The sequence below is a fragment of the Schistocerca americana genome, chromosome X (assembly GCF_021461395.2).
Source record: "Schistocerca americana isolate TAMUIC-IGC-003095 chromosome X, iqSchAmer2.1, whole genome shotgun sequence".
Taxonomy (NCBI): Eukaryota; Metazoa; Arthropoda; class Insecta; order Orthoptera; family Acrididae; genus Schistocerca; species Schistocerca americana.
In genome coordinates this window covers 442607202-442625685 of record NC_060130.1, presented here as the reverse complement: position 1 = coordinate 442625685, position 18484 = coordinate 442607202, and the positions used below count along the sequence as shown (strand labels likewise).

The 18484-nt window shown below is 40.6% G+C and overlaps 1 protein-coding gene across 2 annotated transcripts in view; it reads left to right on the top strand.

Moving 5' to 3' along the window:
* The window catches only part of LOC124554895 (terminal uridylyltransferase 4-like), a 182551-nt gene that overhangs the window by 106200 nt on the left and 57867 nt on the right, over window positions 1-18484 (top strand). For both annotated transcript variants that reach the window (XM_047128578.1, XM_047128577.1), the window contains 2 exons: window positions 6746-6932; window positions 7750-7900. In XM_047128578.1, coding sequence (XP_046984534.1) covers window positions 6746-6932; window positions 7750-7900 — 338 coding nt within the window. The remainder of the gene's footprint in view (window positions 1-6745; window positions 6933-7749; window positions 7901-18484) is intronic.

Genomic DNA, 18484 nt, shown 5'->3' with positions numbered 1-18484 from the left:
AAATCAATGAGAATTTGCAGAAAATAAATGTGTGGTGTAATGACTGGCAGTTATCTCTCAATATTAATAAGTATAACCTACTGCGTATAACAAGGTGAAAATTCCCATTAATGTAAGAGTACAAAATAAATGCCCAGTCTTTGGAAGTGGTAACATCTGTCAAATATCTGGGTGTGACTATTCGGAATGATCTCAAATGGAATGATCAGATTACACAAGTAACAGGCAAGTCGAACTCTAGATTGCGCTTTATTGGTAGAATCCTGAAGTGATGCAGTCCTTCAACAAAGGAAATAGCTTACAATACATTAGTTCATCCAGTCTTCGAGTATTGTTCGTCTGTATGGTACCCTTACCAGTTGGGTCTGATTCAAGAGATAGAGAAGGTCCAAAGAAGAGCGGCAAGATTCGTGACTGATATGTTTAGCCACCGTGAGAGCGTTACAAATCTCGTAGAAAGTTTGAAGTGGGATACACTTGCAGATAGACGAGACACTAAACAGAAGGGGCTGCTCACTAAATTCCGAAATACGCTCTTCGCTGAGGATGTAGAGCATATATTATTACCACCAAGTTTCAAATCACGCAGTGATCACCATTTAAATATAAGGGAAATTAGAGCTCATACTGAGGCGTTCAGATAGTCGTCGTCTTTCCCTCGCGCGACCCGTGAGTGGAACAGAGGGGGGGGGATATTACTTTGCCGCGAATTGTGCCCTCCGCCATATACCGCTTTACCGCTTGGTGGCTAGTGGAGTATATATGTAGATGTAGAAGCACATTGGTTGCAAAGCTGAAGTCCTCAGTACCATATGCGTGAAGTCCTTCATAAATAAATTGGCGACTATGGGTGATAAAGGACTACCCACAGCCACTCCTTCGTTCGGTTCAAAAACGTTGCCGTCAAATAAAAAATAGTTTGATGTCAGCACATGATGACAAAGCCTCACCAATTCTCTTTCCAGTTTTCCACTAATAGTCTGGCCACATGGACGTAATGATCTTAACAGATTTTTGGACCACTTCAGCTTTCTTTGTCTCAGTATTAAATTTACCATGGAGGTTGAAAGTGATGGGATGCTTCCATTCTTGGACGTTGTGGTTTACAAAAAACCAGGTGCTACTTTGGGACATAGTGTTCACCAAAAGCTGATGCACACAGATCAGTATCTGCATTCTAAGAGTTGTCATTCACCATACCAACGCAGTGGTGTCTCTAGGACTTTGGTATGCAGAACGTATGCCATTTCTGATGCAGACAGTTTAACCCAAGAACTTGCACCTTTTAAGGCCCCCTTTTTTAAGGAAAATGGATACTCCAAGAAGCAGATTCATCAGGCTATGGAGTTTGGACCATCACCAGAAGTGCATGAAGAGGAGAATAGATTGGTGGCCTTTATTCCTTATGCTGGGGGTATATCATTTAAGATTAGAAGAATTTTAAGGAGTTTTAACTTTAAGAGTATGTTCTGTCCACCTTCCAAGATAAGGGCACTACTCAATTCTGAATGATGATTTGGGGCTTAGGAAGACTTGTATATACAAAATTCTGTCTCAATGAGGGAAGGCTTACATCAGCTGCTCGATTCGCACAGTTCATGACAGGTGCGTGGAACATAGTTGTCATACAAGGCTACAACAGCCAGAAAAATTGGCAGTAGCAGGACATTGCTTAAATGAGGGACACCACATGAAATTTGATGAAACTGTGATAGTTGCCAACACTTCCAGCTTTGGAACAGTGTCTATAAAGAGGTAATTGAAATTAGGTTGGTGGATAATTTAATTAATAGGGACAGTGGGTTTCCTCTTAGCAGAATGTGGAATCCTGTACTATCCTGCATCAAAATAGAACATTCTTCGGTGTGGCCAGTCCGAGTTTTCAAAAATAGTCTCTGAGTGCGATATATCATTGCTGCCGATGTTCTACAAAGGGTGGCGCTACGTGCCCAGTCTAGGAGGGCAGCAACCATGATGGGCGGTGCATGGACTGTGAACTGTTTGGAGGCCGATATAGGACGTCGATTTGCAGCCTGGCATCAGTTCTCAGCGGGACTCGTCAGCAGAAGCAGTGTTCTCCTGAGGATGGTGAACAGTTGAATCACCGAAATATTTACTCGTGATTTTAGGATCCAGAAGCAAACCCGAAGAGACTTTCAATACCTATTATGTCGGGAAAGCCTAAAAAGTCAATCAAAGACATTCCTTGTCCTAAAATAGTAGCAGAACTTGTTTTTAGTACGAGTGAATTTCTACATTCACATGTTACTACATACTGCAAGAGATTAAACTACCTTCGCTTAACTTGTGCAATGATATAGGGAGGAAGGATAATCACCTTGTACCATGGAACTGAGGGAGGTAGCACAGTAGTTTGCACACTGGACTCGCATTCAGGAGGATGATAGTTCAAACCCACATGCAGCTATCCAGACTTAGGTTTTCTGTGATTTCCCTCAGTCGCTTAAGGCAAATGCTGGGATGGTTCCTTTGCAAGAGCACTGCTGATTTCCTTCACTACCCTTCCCTAATATGAGCTTGTGCTCTGTCTCTAATAACCTCGTTGTCAATGGGACATTAAACACTAAATTCCCTCTCCCCCTCTGTTTCATGGACCTATAGAGCAGACCAATCATTCAAGAAGTTAAAAGATGTAGCAAATGCAACTTGATTTGCTCGTATCCCTTAATAGATCTTCCCTTAATTTTGATGGTGGCTGGTTTGAACTATGCTGTAGGGGCTTCTCTACACCAGTTGTGAGAAGGAACACATGAACCACTTGCATATTTCTCCAAGTCTCTCACCAACACACAAAGTAGTTGTAGTGCATATGATTGTGAATATTTGGGAACACACTCAGCAGTCACACATGTTTGGTATCTTCTCCAAGGTGATAAACCATTAACAGTTGCCCTTAAACAGCACCCAGGAAACAGCAACACCAAGGCAAATGCACCATCTTTTATTTCTAAGGCAGTTCACCACAGGTACTTGATACCTTCTTGAATGAGAGAGTATTCTTACTAATACATGTTCCATAGTGCAGACATCATGTTGCCAGCCATCATTTCATATGAAGGCACAAAGCAATGACCCAAACTGGCCAAATAATTCAGACTCATGGTATCATAGGCAGAGTGGATTTGATTTGACAGTACTTCATTTTGCCTGCTCTGAAACAAGATATAAAGCTTCAGGCAAAAGTATCTGTTCACTCTCAACATGTTCATAACATACATTTCTAAACATACAAACAATGCATGTGGAACTTTCAAAGAAGTTTATGGTAGTTTCTTGCGTATCTGTACTGATCTGGTAGGACCATTACCTTGCTCTCAAAGCTTCACCTATTTCTTAACAGTGATCGACAGGTTTACACATTGGCCAGGGGCAGTTCCACTGAAGGGCATTTCTACCAGCATTCACTGTCATAATAGATCGTGTATTTTGGGGTCCAAAAAAGTCACCACTGAAGGAGAACAGCAATTTGAATGTCAGTGTTCTCTCCACTCACAAATACCCTAAGTGTATGCTATGTCAGAGCCACTGCATACCATTCGGCATTGAATGACAAAGTTGAATGGTGTCATCACAACATTAAAGAGCAGCATTAAGAGTATGACTGGGTCGAAAACTTGTCAATGATATTAATGGTTCTCCATGTGGATGAGAATCCAGAATATACCACCACCACTGCAAGAATGACTTGCAGCTGATTTCTTTGATCCTATGCCAGTGGAGTGTCGCATTCCAGTTTTAATTTTCATTTTGAAGCAAACCAGTAAATGTTTGTCATCATGCTACAACATCTATCTTCATCCATCTTGAACTTACCTCTTCACATTTATCCATCAGACATGATGCACAGAGCAAACCTCTCCAATCTATCTGTAATGGACCATATCTGGTACATGCACACTATGAGAAATGCCTTATTGCAGGAACACCTCAGAATCAGAACATCTTCATCGGCATGCTCAAGCCAGACTTCCTGCTCAGGAGTATGAATCCCAGATCATCCATGTCAGCTTCAAGTAAACAACCTGCTCCAGATATCAAAAACCTCCAGAGTGTTGTCAGCCAATTCAATGAGCTATACATTCTGGTAGTACAGTGCTCCTACGAAAGAAATAACTCGGTGTGAACTTGAGAGGGACTGGTGTGTGGGGCTGCAAATGATGCATCTGAAATTATGAACAGAAAGAACAGACTAACTACTCCAATGAGTAGCAATATTTTTAACAGACTTAACATTTCATTGCATTCGTTGCAACTCTACACCTAGTTCCTCTCGAGTTAACACTGAGTTACTTCTTTTGGAAGTGTACTGTTCTACCGGAATGTATAGTTCATTGGATTGGCTGACAACACTCTGAAAGTTTGATACCTGGAGCTGGTTGTTTACTTGAAGCTGGCATGGGTGACCTGGGATCAATATTCCTCAGCAGGAAGGCTGGCTTGAGTGTGCCGATGGAGACGCTCTTCTGTTTCTGAGGTGTTACTTCAACAAGGCATTCTCAGAGTGTGAATGTACCAGATATGGGCCACCAAAGATAGTATAGTTAAAATAATTATTTATTAGGAAATTAGTCAGTTACGTTTTTAAACTTCATGGAGCAATCGTGTAATTTTTATTTGGTTCCATAGTTTCTTGAACTGAAGCTGGAGATGATAGCTTGCATTCTTGCAACACATCGTTATTAGAAGTGAAGGACAATGTATGTAGTTACTAATAGCATTCAACGTACATATTACTGTTTAAAGCCAACTATGTCTTCATATTCTATGAGGAAATGTGCCTGGCATACACATATAATTGTAGTGGTCAAAAATATCAAAAAAAATTTTGTCAAGCAAAGACTTCATATATTGCATAGGCAAAAATCATAACTGTATGATCAACAGATCGTAGAAAGATTGATTGACAAAATCATAATTACTACTGGATAGTGTGTCACGTTGTATCACATATATCATTAAGACTGAATTATATTTTGTCAGTAATTATTTGGCATCTAATACACTCCTGGAAATTGAAATAAGAACACCGTGAATTCATTGTCCCAGGAAGGGGAAACTTTATTGACACATTCCTGGGGTCAGATACATCACATGATCACACTGACAGAACCACAGGCACATAGACACAGGCAACAGAGCATGCACAATGTCTGCACTAGTACAGTGTATATCCACCTTTCGCAGCAATGCAGGCTGCTATTCTCCCATGGAGACGATCGTAGAGATGCTGGATGTAGTCCTGTGGAACGGCTTGCCATGCCATTTCCACCTGGCGCCTCAGTTGGACCAGCGTTCGTGCTGGACGTGCAGACCGCTTGAGACGACGCTTCATCCAGTCCCAAACATGCTCAATGGGGGACAGATCCGGAGATCTTGCTGGCCAGGGTAGTTGACTTACACCTTCTATAGCACGTTGGGTGGCATGGGATACATGCGGACGTGCATTGTCCTGTTGGAACAGCAATTTCCCTTGCCGGTCTAGGAATGGTAGAACGATGGGTTCGATGATGGTTTGGATGTACCGTGCACTATTCAGTGTCCCCTCGACGATCACCAGTGGTGTACGGCCAGTGTAGGAGATCGCTCCCCACGCCATGATGCCGGGTGTTGGCCCTGTGTGCCTCGGTCGTATGCAGTCCTGATTGTGGCGCTCACCTGCACGGCGCCAAACACGCATACGACCATCATTGGCACCAAGGCAGAAGCGACTCTTATCGCTGAAGACGACACATCTCCATTCGTCCCTCCATTCACGCCTGTCGCGACACCACTGGAGGCGGGCTGCACGATGTTGGGGCGTGAGCGGAAGACGGCCTAACGGTGTGCGGGACCGTAGCCCAGCTTCATGGAGACGGTTGCGAATGGTCCTCGCCGATACCCCAGGAGCAACAGTGTCCCTAATTTGCTGGGAAGTGGCGGTGCGGTCCCCTACGGCACTGCGTAGGATCCTACGGTCTTGGCGTGCATCCGTGCGTCGCTGCGGTCCGGTCCCAGGTCGACGGGCACGTGCACCTTCCGCTGACCACTGGCGACAACATCGATGTACTGTGGAGACCTCACGCCCCACGTGTTGAGCAATTCGGCGGTACGTCCACCCGGCCTCCCGCATGCCCACTATACGCCCTCGCTCAGTCCGTCAACTGCACATACGGTTCACGTCCACGCTGTCGCGGCATGCTACCAGTGTTAAAGACTGCGATGGAGCTCCGTATGCCACGGCAAACTGGCTGGCACTGACGGCGGTGGTGCACAAATGCTGCGCAGCTAGCGCCATTTGACGGCCAACACCGCAGTTCCTGTTGTGTCCGCTGTGCCGTGCGTGTGATCATTGCTTGTACAGCCCTCTCGCGGTGTCCGGAGCAAGTATGGTGGGTCTGACACACCGGTGTCAATGTGTTCTTTTTTCCATTTCCAGGAGTGTATTTAACAAAACTGAATGCTTCCTGATCTCTTGTGTTGGTATTACTAAATTCTCTGTCTGTAGTTTTGGAATGATGTACTATACTTACTGACCAGTGAGAGAGCAGGTTAATACTTAGTGCACCTACTGATGTGGTTTAAGCAGTGTCATTTCCCGTAATGAAGCATGAGGGTACTACACTGCAGTGTACCTGTGCATGGCCACTTATTTATTATTTGCACTAACAGAACTGCCAGTATTGAAAATAAATAATTTATTTGCAACATTTTTGATTTTTGATTTGTTTGAAATTTTGTTTTGCAGAGATGTAACTCTAAATGTTGGGTGTGAACTGCCATTAATAACATTCCGAGATAGAGAAAATGACTTCTCATGTGATGTTGCATTGAATAATACTGAAGCTGTGAAGCTATCAGAACTCTTGTCAAATTATGGTGCTATAGATGATAGAGTTCTTCCATTGGGCATAACATTCCGTCATTGGGCAGAAGTAAGTCGCTATACTGTGGATATAAGCACTTGTATTATGTATGTCTGATGTTGCACTAATAACAAAGCTCTACAATAAGTCTCATTAATATAATATGTGCCATTGTTATATTTATGAAACTATTATTTTTGCTGGTTAGTCTTAAATCTCTGAAATTGTTCAGAGAACTGTTTTGGCTGCAACTGAATATCTGTAGGAAAGGGTATGTGACTAATTGAAATTTTTTAATACTTGATCTGTGGTAGTAATACATGGTTTACAAGGTACAGAAGCAAATGGGATTGCAAATGTTACTTTACAAAAGTCAGAATCCAGATCACCCAAACCATATGCTGCTTCTTTGACTCAACTTGGGTGAAAACATCGTGCAACAGGTGTCTATTTGCAATATCTGCTGCAATTCCTCACCACTTTGTGGTAATGTGGCTCTGAGCTGTGATACTGAATTGAAATTATTTATGAAATGTGTGATCATACTAGTGTGTAACCATTTTCATGTTTGGGGTATTTGGACTGTATGAAAATTTGTTAAATTTTAAGAAACATCTTAGGCTATCACAGGGGGGTGGGGGGTAGAGAGAGAGAGAGAGAGAGAGAGATAGAGAGAGAGAGAGAGAGAGAGAGAGAAATAGTAGTGGTGGTGGTGGTGGTGGTGGTGGTGGTAGTAGTACTAGTAGTAGTAGTAGTAGTAGTAGTAGTAGTTTACATTTCAAACACACTACATTCCCTTTACTGTGGTTCCTTTGGTTTGCTCATCTCATGTGACTTGTCTTCATTTCCAGTGCCATTTGAGAGCTATTTATTGTAAAATTTATAGGTTTGCAAACTTGCCAGTCAAGATGATGGTGGACTTCCAAAACATGCTTTTGCTGTGATGACAGTGTTTTATCTTCAGCATGTCCAACCACCAGTATTGCCATTAGCACCCATTAGTGCAGAAAAGGGCAAACCATCAGAGGCTCAATGGGGTAAGTATTTTAACCAAAATACATATTAATTTTCCAGGATTTACATAGCTCTGCAAAATTTGAAATCTGTTATGAGAGGGAAGGTCAAATGAAATCAATCAAACCCTGTGTTCTCTGTGGGCAAACAGGTTTCTCTCTTTCTCCTGTGTACAGTAGAAAAATACATTTAGACACAGCCAAAGTACACGTATGTCCATATGTTGAACAAGCCTGCTAATTCTACATTCAGTACCCTCCCTCAGTAGTTGCAAGAGTATCTGCAGTTGCTCCTAGATCTAGTGCTCTATTAGATTTTTCAAAATTATTTTTATTATTACAGCAAAAAAAAATGAAGATCACACAGTGAAAGTTGGAGCTATATTGCAATTGCTGTAGTTTTCCCACAACTACTTCTGTGGATTGCTGTCACTGAAGGTGCATATGTATGTATACTTCTGCAAACATGTTACTCTCTCTAACACACATAAAAAGTAGAATGAAATATCCAGCAGGCATGTTGATTACATGGAAGAAAAAACTGAAGTTACTTCACGTGACTTCTTTAAGGATGTCTCTCAAAAGTGACGTAGTTGCAAGTCAGAATAGACTTGATGAGAATGATAGGATCTCTGTCTTTCGTTTGTGGGGATTTGAAAAATGAGATACTGCCGGTCTCATTTGACAATTTCCAGATTTCACCGCTGGCATTCAGAGAGTAAAGTGTGATGGAAACTTAAGTCTCAAAAATAAGTTGATAGATGGAACCAGTAAACCACAGGAAGCTGATTAAGACCGAAAGGGAAAGACAAGAATAAATAAATAAATAAATCTGACTCTGAAATGTAAGCAGAAAGGACTGAAAGAAGCAGTTTTCTCTCATGCACATCCCATACAATCATAGTGTACAACAAACAACATAAAAGCTGACCAGGTTGTTGTTTGGTCCAAGTTTTTGTTTCTTCAGCTTCTCAGTGAAATGTCCCGAGTCCTTTATATACGCATCAGTCTTTCCCACGTGCTTGAGCAGAAAGGCCAAATGTTTCGCCAGCTTACACATAGCAAGACGTCACCAGGCTCTTTCATACATGTATTGCCATGAGCTGTTTCATGTGGAATGTGAACTTCTATAAAGAGTTGGAAGGAGCTGCCGTGGGAAGTCCACTCAGTTCGGTAGTGGCCAACTTGATAATGGAACAGTCTGAAACACAGCCACAGGACTTGGCACCCTGTAAACCTAAGGTGTGGCACAGATATATCTGTGATATCTTCATTGTGTGGTGCCCTGGTGAGGAACAGCTCGGTGACTTCGTAACACACTTGAACAGCTTCCACGCAGACATAAAATTTATCATGGAATTAGAAAAGGACAAACAGCTACCCTTTCTAGATGTGCTGGTCACAAGGGATCTTGAAAACCTGGAACACAGCGTGTATCGAAAACTGACACACATGGACCAATACCTGCACAGACTGTCAGATCACCACCAGAGCCGGAAGAGAGGCGTGGTTAATATGCTTGTAACATGAGCAAGACGACTATATGAGCTGCAGCACCTGGAAAGCGTTTGGTGGAGGAATGGGTACTCCATCAGCTACATAACAAGCTTCAGGGTGTCACACTCAGCAGAGTGACACATTGGAAAAAGAAATGTCTTACATGGCATTTCAACCATACATTCCCAGAGTGACGAACAGATTATAGTGTGCAAACATGGCATAAAGACTGCTTATGAACCAACAAAGAAGATTGAAGAGAGACTCAGATCGGCAAAGGAGAAAAGGGGCCCACTTGCAGTGTTGGGAATATAATGCATACTATGTACATGCGGAAAAGTCCATGTTGGAATGACTGGACGATCAGTCAATACCAGGATCACCAAACATAAAGCGGCAGGGCAGGTGGAGAAATTTACTGTGGTAGAGCACACACTGTGTGAGACTGAACCACAGAGATGCCCTTGGATGTTGGCATGCCAGGCACATATAATCTGCGGCCGCAAGCTCGACTCCAGTCCACCACCAGCAATGGAGGGTGAATTGTTGACAATGGCAGCCACATGTGCTGACGAAACATCAGAAAAATCATCAAACGAACATCAGTCGAAGAACCTGAGACAAAGCCAAGAGGCAGTTTGTCAACAAGGGGCCATGAAAGCCTTAACAATTTTGTAGTATTTGAATGAAATTCTGGAATGTTCTGTCAGATTCTGATGGATAATAGTGTTATTGTGGTATTAAATGTCAGTCCAAATGAATTCATTTAAATAGAATTAATATTTTTGCATGCTGTAGTAACCTTCTTTGTTCGTGATTTGAGTATTCCCTCACATGTCATATCATAATTGATTAATTTGCAGGGTGTCAGTTATTGAACTGCATGAAATAAAATCATCATAACTTCTGCACAGTTTGCATTAGGATGTTCAAACTGCATGGTTGGCCATGGGGCATGATGGGAATTAGTATGCACCATATGGTTTGGTTTAGCAATGAATCCCACTTTCATATGAATGAGTTTGTCAGTAAGCAAAGTTGGTGCATTTGGGGGACTTGAGAAACCATGTTTCACGATCAAGAAGTCTCTTCACCCTCAACGGGTGATTGTGTGGTATGCAACGTCGAATCACAGAATAATCAATGCAATATTCCTTGCTGGCACAATGACTACGGAACGCTACGTGAAGGTTTTGGAAGATGATTTCATCCCCATTATTTAAAGCTACCCTCATTTCGTAGTACATGCAAGATGGAACTTGACTCCATCAAAGCAGGAGTGTGTTTGATGTCCTGGAGGAGCACTTCGGGGACTGCATTTTGGCTCGAAGGTATCCAGGGGCCACTGGCATGGGCCTCAATTGTCCGCCATATTCTACAGATCTGAACACACATGTGACTCCTCTGTGTGGGGCTGTATTAAATACGAGGTGTACAGCAATAACCCCAAAACCATTACTGACCTGAAAAAAGCCATTCAGGAGGTCATCAACAGCATCGGTGTTCCGACACTTCAGTGGGTCATGAAGAATTTTGCTATTTGTGTGCACCACATCATCGGCAATGATGGCAGACATTTTGAACATGTCATAACCTAAATCTAAATATCAGTAGTGACATTTACATGTTGAATAAAGTGTGTGACTGCTGTAATTGTAACTAATTTATGTTCTTTTCATTAGTTTGATAATTGTCGCCCTGTATGAATGAGAAAGTGGCAACTTGATTATCAGAATTTCACTTAACTGAAAGATTCCCCATGTGCACCCCCCACCCCTCCCTTCTCACTCCCTGAATCAGATGACAGTTTTCATTGTGTAGGTATTTCTCCATTAAAAAATGTGTGTCTGCCATACAGCAACATAGTTCAAGAAATTTACAGCTCGAACACAAAAGAACTGGTCAAGTCTCTAGTTCACACGGCAGACATACCTTAAATCACAGGTTGCCAACCAAGACTGGGAAGATGCTACTGATGAAAATGTGTCTTGTCCTTTTGTATACTTCCGCTAGTATCTCACAGGAAACTGGGATGCCTTCAGATCCTGTCTGGCAGACTTCCTCTGTACTTAAATCAACAACTGTCTGGAGCTTGTTGATCTAAGTCTTCTCAGTTCCTGTTAGAGTGGTTGCTTATGCTCAGCATGTGATGTTTCCTGGGGTGCAAAACAGATACTTATCCATTTAAAAATTGTTATTCCATCTACATGTACTGAAATATTTTATCGTAGTGTTGTAATACTAGCCCATGCAACAGTCTGTAATATTTTAATGCTTGCACGTTGTATTGATGAGTTAAATTGATTGATTGATTGTTTTATTGATCTGTTTCATATTTGTACATAGCTACAAATTGATTATGAACAAGTCAATTTTTGTGAGATGATGAGATGAGACAACGTGAATTTGTGTGATTATTATGAATTGCATATTTACTAAAATATAAAAAGTTGTACATACATCAAACTGTAAGCAAACATATACATGCAGATTACTGTCTTCATGCTCTTCTCAAGAACTTATATCAAGTTTTGTAGTTAAAAAGCAAGAGGATTTGTACTATTTTTACATCATGTTGATCACAGTTTATTTAAAAAAAGAAACAAATTTACATTAAATCATGGTATCTTTCTTATGAATAAATGACAGTCTTATTAATTAAAAAAGCAGAGTAATGTTTACAGTTTTTGTGGCTCTTCATGACTATAGTTTACAGCTTTTGCATTTGTACAAGTGACACAAATTTAAAGATTAGAAAATATTTAGAATTTGTGTGACATACACTAACACTGATTATGTTACTGGCTGTAGTATTCTACAGGAATGCATCCAGATTTTAGAAAGCAGCTAGCTTCACTAGCTTATTTATGGTTTAAGATGTGTATATTCATTGACACTTTAGTACAGTTTATTTAGAAGATACATTTTTAGAGCCATTTTAAAATTCATTAAATTTTTTTACATCTGAATGTGGTGTGGTAATTTGTTGTAAAGTTTTTTCCCTGCTAGTAGGGGCCCATCTTGTCTTGTTATTGCATATTCACTATGCAGTTCCATTTTCTGCCGTGTATTGTACATATTAATGGTTTCATTTTTTTTGCACTAGTTGGTCTTCAGTGTCTGTTGTTTCCTTAGTGAAACATGTAACTTCCAAAATTTATAACGAGGTAGTGGAAGAATTTGTAGGTTCTTAAATGTTGGCTTGTGTGAACTTCTAGTAGTTACATTACCTGTGGTCCTTAAAATTCTTTTTTGGACAATAAAGCAACTTCTGCTGGCAGCTGAGTTGGCCCAAAAAATTATGCTGTATCTCGACAATGATTCCATCTGTGTGTAATATATATTTTTATCATTTGTTGTGTCATGCGGCCAGTAAGAGTTTTCATGCAATAGCAGGTGGTCCTTAATTACTTATTGATGGAGCTTTGCCACTTTAGGTTTCCTTGGATCCATATTCCAAGCAATTAAGTGCTATTTACAGTTTCTGTTTGTTTGTCAGATAACATTATGATAGAGTTCGAGGGGTGTATCCTTTGTGTTGTATGTAAATTCATAGTTATTGTCTTTTCTGCATTTATGATAAGACTGTTTCTGGAGAACCAATCAGTTGTGTAACATGTGTACCTCAATTTTATTCTCCAGTTCCTCTACAGTCTTCTTTTTTTATCAGACTGTTGGTGTCATCTGCAAACTTTATACATGTCTGGGAAGGTGTTGCTGACTGATTTATAAACAATTGTAAACAGCAGGAACAAGATTGGACCTAGAATGGAACCTTGGGGCACACCATATTTAACGCTTTATTTCCCTGACTTGTATATGTCTATCTATCTATGTGTGTTGCTTCCTTCTTGATACTTAAGTTCCAGTATTTGTTGTCCATTTTTCAGGTATTATTGTATCCAACTGTGTCCCAGTCCACTGACACCTACATGTTTCAATTTTGAGAGTAGTAGTTTATGGTTAATGACATCAAAAGCTTTGGTGACGTCCAAAAATATAGCAGATAGGTGTTGTTTATGGTCTATTGAGGTCAGGGCTTCATTTATAAAATCAAAGATAGCAGTTTCTGTGGGCCTTCATTTATGGAAACCATGCTGTGATTTTGAGAAGAGGATATTTTCTTCCATAAAATGAACCAACCTCTTATAAAATATTTTGTTCTAATATTTTAGAAATGCCAGACAGTAAAGAGATTAGTCTGTAATTATTTACCTCTGACCCATTTTAAACAGAGACCTCACTTTTGCTGTTTTTAACTTTTCAGGGAAAATCCCATTAGCCAGTGAGGAATTACAAACATCTGCAGCACCTTTTGCTATTATTGCTGAGAATTTCTTTAAAGTATCATCAGGGGTGTTACCAATCCCAGATGAATTTTTAGTTTTAGTGCTCTAATGGCATTTGATACTTCTTTCTCATCTTTTGAATATAAAAAGAAAGACGGTTATTTAAGCTATTTGGAACTTGTTCTTTCCTAGCAGTTGGTAGGTGCATTTTGATAAGATTTGCTGTACTTTTGTAAAGTAGGAGTTAAATTTGTTTCCAACTTTTTTGGGTCTGATATTTTGCTTGAGTTTTACAGTAAGTCAATATTGTGGTGTTCCTCACATTGTTTCCTTGTTTCTTTTCTTACTATGTCCCATATAGGCTTAATTTTTTTGGGGGCCACTTTTTACAAAATTCTCATTTGTCAGTTTCTTAGACATTTTAATGACTTTGTTCAGGATATGCTTGTATCTCCTAAAGTAAACATCAAAATCTCATGGTTTTTCTGTTTGTTTTTTTCCTTTGTACAGTAATCTCTCTTTCATAAGTGATATCAGTATGCCTGGTGTGAGCCAGTTTCTTTTCTTATTTTTCTGCAGTATCTTCTTTCTTTTGGGGGGGGGGGGGGGACGTAGTTCAAAGTAATAGCACTGAAAGAATCAAACTTTTCATTTGTTCCTGCAATGTTGTAAACTTCTTCCCATTTTTTCCTGGTTAGGAAATAAAGAAAGGATTTTATATTTTGTTCACTGTAGCTCCAACAACAGGTGATACAGACTGTTTTGAAAGTTGACAATGATTTTTTAGTTCTACAGAAATTATTTGTACATTCTGATCCCCAAAACCGGTATTGAAAGTTTGTCTATTGTATTTACATGACATATTTATAAATATTTGGTGAATGGTTGACACTGATGTTGCTGTTATCCATGTTGCTGCTTCTATTTTAGGCTTTAATTTAAAAGTTAAAAGGAGGTTTAAAAGATCCGTTTTTTGTTTTGATTCTTTCAGGAAGCAAATATTAAAACCCCCACTCATAATTGTAATTCCTAGGTATTTAGTCGAATTGACAGCCCTTAGATTTGTGCGATTTATCGTGTACCCAAAATTTATCGGATTTCTTTTAGTACCCATGTGGATGACCTCGCAGTTTTTTCTTTGTTTACTGCCAATTTCCACTTTTTGCACCATACAGAAATTCTCTCTAGATCATTTTGTAATTGGAATTGATCATCTGCTGATTTTACTAGACGGTAAATTACAGCGTCATCTGCAAACAGTCTAAGGGGGCTGCTCAGATTATCACCTAGATCATTTATGTAAACCAGGAATATCAGAGGGCCTATGACTCTACCTTGCGGAACGCCAGATATCACTTCTGTTCTACTTGATTTACCGTCCATCGCTACGAAATGTGACATCTGAGAGAGGAAATCATGAATCCAGTCACACAACTGAGACGACACTCCATATGCACGGAATCTGATTAACAGTCACTTGTGAGGAACTGTGTTGAAAGCCTTCTGGAAATCTAGGAATATGGAATCGATCTGAGATACCTCGTCAACAGAACTCATTACTCCATGGGAATATAGAGCTAGCTGTGTTGCACAAGAACGATATTTTCTGAATCCGTGCTGGTTATGTATCAATTAGTCATTTTCTTCAAGGTGATTCATAATGTTCGAGTACAGTATATGCTCCAAAATCCTACTGCAAATTGAGGTCAGTGATGGGTCTGTAATTAAATGGGTTACTCCTACTTCCTTTCTTGAATATTGGTGTGACCTGTGCTATTTTCCAGTCTTTAGGAACAGACCTTTCGTCAAGTGAGCGGTTGTATATGATTGCTAAGAAAGGTGCTATTGTGTCTGCATACCCTGAAAGGAACCTGATTGGTGTACCATCTGGACCAGAAGATGTGCCTTTCTTAAGTGATTTGAGTTGTTTCGCAACACCTAAGATATCTACTTTTATGTCATTCATGCTAACAGCTGTTCTGGTTTCGAATTCTGGAATATTTACTTCATCTTCTTTCCTGAAGGAATTACGGAAAACTGTATTTAGTAACTCCGCTTTAGTGACACCATCATTGGTAACAATTCCATCGCTATTGCCCAGTGACTGTATTGACTCTTTTTTTGCCACTGGTGTACTTTACATTCGACCAGAATCTCTTTGGGTTTTCTACTATATTTTGAGGCAATGTTTCATTGTGGAAACTATTAAAAGCATCTCGCATTGATGTCTGCACTAAATTTCAAGCTTCCATGAAACTTAGCCAGTCTTCGGGATTTTGCGTTCTTCTGAATTTGACATGCTTTTTTCATTGCTTCTGTAACAGTGTTCTCACATGTTTTGTGTACCATGGTGGATCAGTCCTGTCTCTTATTAACTTACGCGGTATGATCTAGCTATTGCTGTCGATACTGTATCTTTGAATTTGAGCCATATCTGGTCTACACTTACGTAATTAGCTTGGAAGTAATGGAGGCATCAAGCGAATTTTTATCTGCTGTTTTAAATTGGTTGATATGGTCCTAAGCCTTGCTACAATGACCTTGTGTTCACTAATCCCTTTATCTGTCATGACGCTCTTTATTAGATCAGGATTATTGAGGCTAAGAGGTCAAGTCTGTTTTCACAACCATTTACAATTTGTGTTGGCTCATGAACTAATTGTTCAAAGTAATTCTCAGAGAAAGCATTTAGTACCATTTCGGGCGATGTTTTCTGTCTACCAATGGCTTTGAACATGTATTTTAGCCAATAAATTGAGGGTAGATTGATGTCTCCACCCATTATAACTGTATAAGTGGGGTACTTATTTGTAATGAGATTCAAGTTTTCTTTGAACAGTTCAGCTATTATATCATCCGAGTCGGGGGGTCGGTAGAAGGAGCCAATTATTATTTCGGTACGGCTGTTGAGTATAACCTCTACCTATAGTAATTCGCAGAAACTATCTATTTCAACTTCACTACAAGATAAACTACTACCAACAGACACAAATACATCACCACCTACTTTATTTAATCTATCCTTTCTGAACACGGTTTGAGCCTCTGTAAAAATTTCGGCAGAATTTATCTGCGGCTTTAGCCAGCCTTCTGTTCCTATAACGATTTCAGCTTCCCTTCTTTCTATCAGCACTTGAAGCTCTGGTACTTTTCCCACACATCTACAACATTGTACAACTACAATACTGACTGTTGCTTGGTCGATTCTTGTTGTTTCTTTGCCCTGTACCCTTTGAGACAGGAGCCCTTTTTGATCTTCCCCGAGACTGTCTAACCTAAAAAACCACCCAGTCCACGCCACACAGCCCCTGCTATCCGTGTAGCCACCTCCTGTGTGTAGTGGACACATGACCTATTTAGCAGAACCCAAAACCCCACCCTATGGTGCAAGCATACATCTACATCTACATTTATACTCCGCAAGCCACCCAACGGTGTGTGGCGGAGGGCACTTTACGTGCCACTGTCATTACCTCCCTTTCCTGTTCCAGTCGCGTATGGTTCGCGGGAAGAACGACTGTCTGAAAGCCTCCGTGCGCGCTCTAATCTCTTTAATTTTACATTCGTGATCTCCTCGGGAGGTATAAGTAGGGGGAAGCAATATATTCGATACCTCATCCAGAAACGCACCCTCTCGAAACCTGGACAGCAAGCTACACCGCGATGCAGAGCGCCTCTCTTGCAGAGTCTGCCACTTGAGTTTATTAAACATCTCCGTAACGCTATCACGGTTACCAAATAACCCGGTGACGAAACGCGCCGCTCTTCTTTGGATCTTTTCTATCTCCTCCGTCAACCCGACCTGGTACGGATCCCACACTGATGAGCAATACTCAAGTATAGGTCGAACGAGTGTTTTGTAAGCCACCTCCTTTGTTGATGGACTACATTTTCTAAGCACTCTCCCAATGAATCTCAACCTGGTACCCGCCTTACCAACAATTAATTTTATATGATCATTCCACTTCAAATCGTTCCGTACGCATACTCCCAGATATTTTACAGAAGTAACTGCTACCAGTGTTTGTTCCGCTATCATATAATCATACAATAAAGGATCCTTCTTTCTATGTATTCGCAATACATTACATTTGTCTATGTTAAGGGTCAGTTGCCACTCCCTGCCCCAAGTACCTATCCGCTGCAGATCTTCCTGCATTTCGCTACAATTTTCTAATGCTGCAACTTCTCTGTATACTACAGCATCATCCGCGAAAAGCCGCATGGAACTTCCAACACTATCTACTAGGTCATTTATATATATTGTGAAAAGCAATGGTCCCATAACACTCCCCTGTGGCACGCCAGAGGTTACTTTAACGTCTGTAGACGTGTCTCCATTGATAACAACATGCTGTGTTCTGTTTGCTAAAAACTCTTCAATCCAGCCACACAGCTGGTCTGATATTCCGTAGGCTCTTACTTTGTTTATCAGGCGACAGTGCGGAACTGTATCGAAAGCCTTCCGGAAGTCAAGAAAAATAGCATCTACCTGGGAGCCTGTATCTAATATTTTCTGGGTCTCATGAACAAATAAAGCGAGTTGGGTCTCACACGATCGCTGTTTCCGGAATCCATGATGATTCCTACATAGTAGATTCTGGGTTTCCAAAAACGACATGATACTCGAGCAAAAAACATGTTCTAAAATTGTACAACAGATCGACGTCAGAGATATAGGTCTATAGTTTTGCGCATCTGCTCGACGACCCTTCTTGAAGACTGGGACTATCTGTGCTCTTTTCCAATCATTTGGAACCCTCCGTTCCTCTAGAGACTTGCGGTACACGGCTGTTAGAAGGGGGGCAAGTTCTTTAGAGTA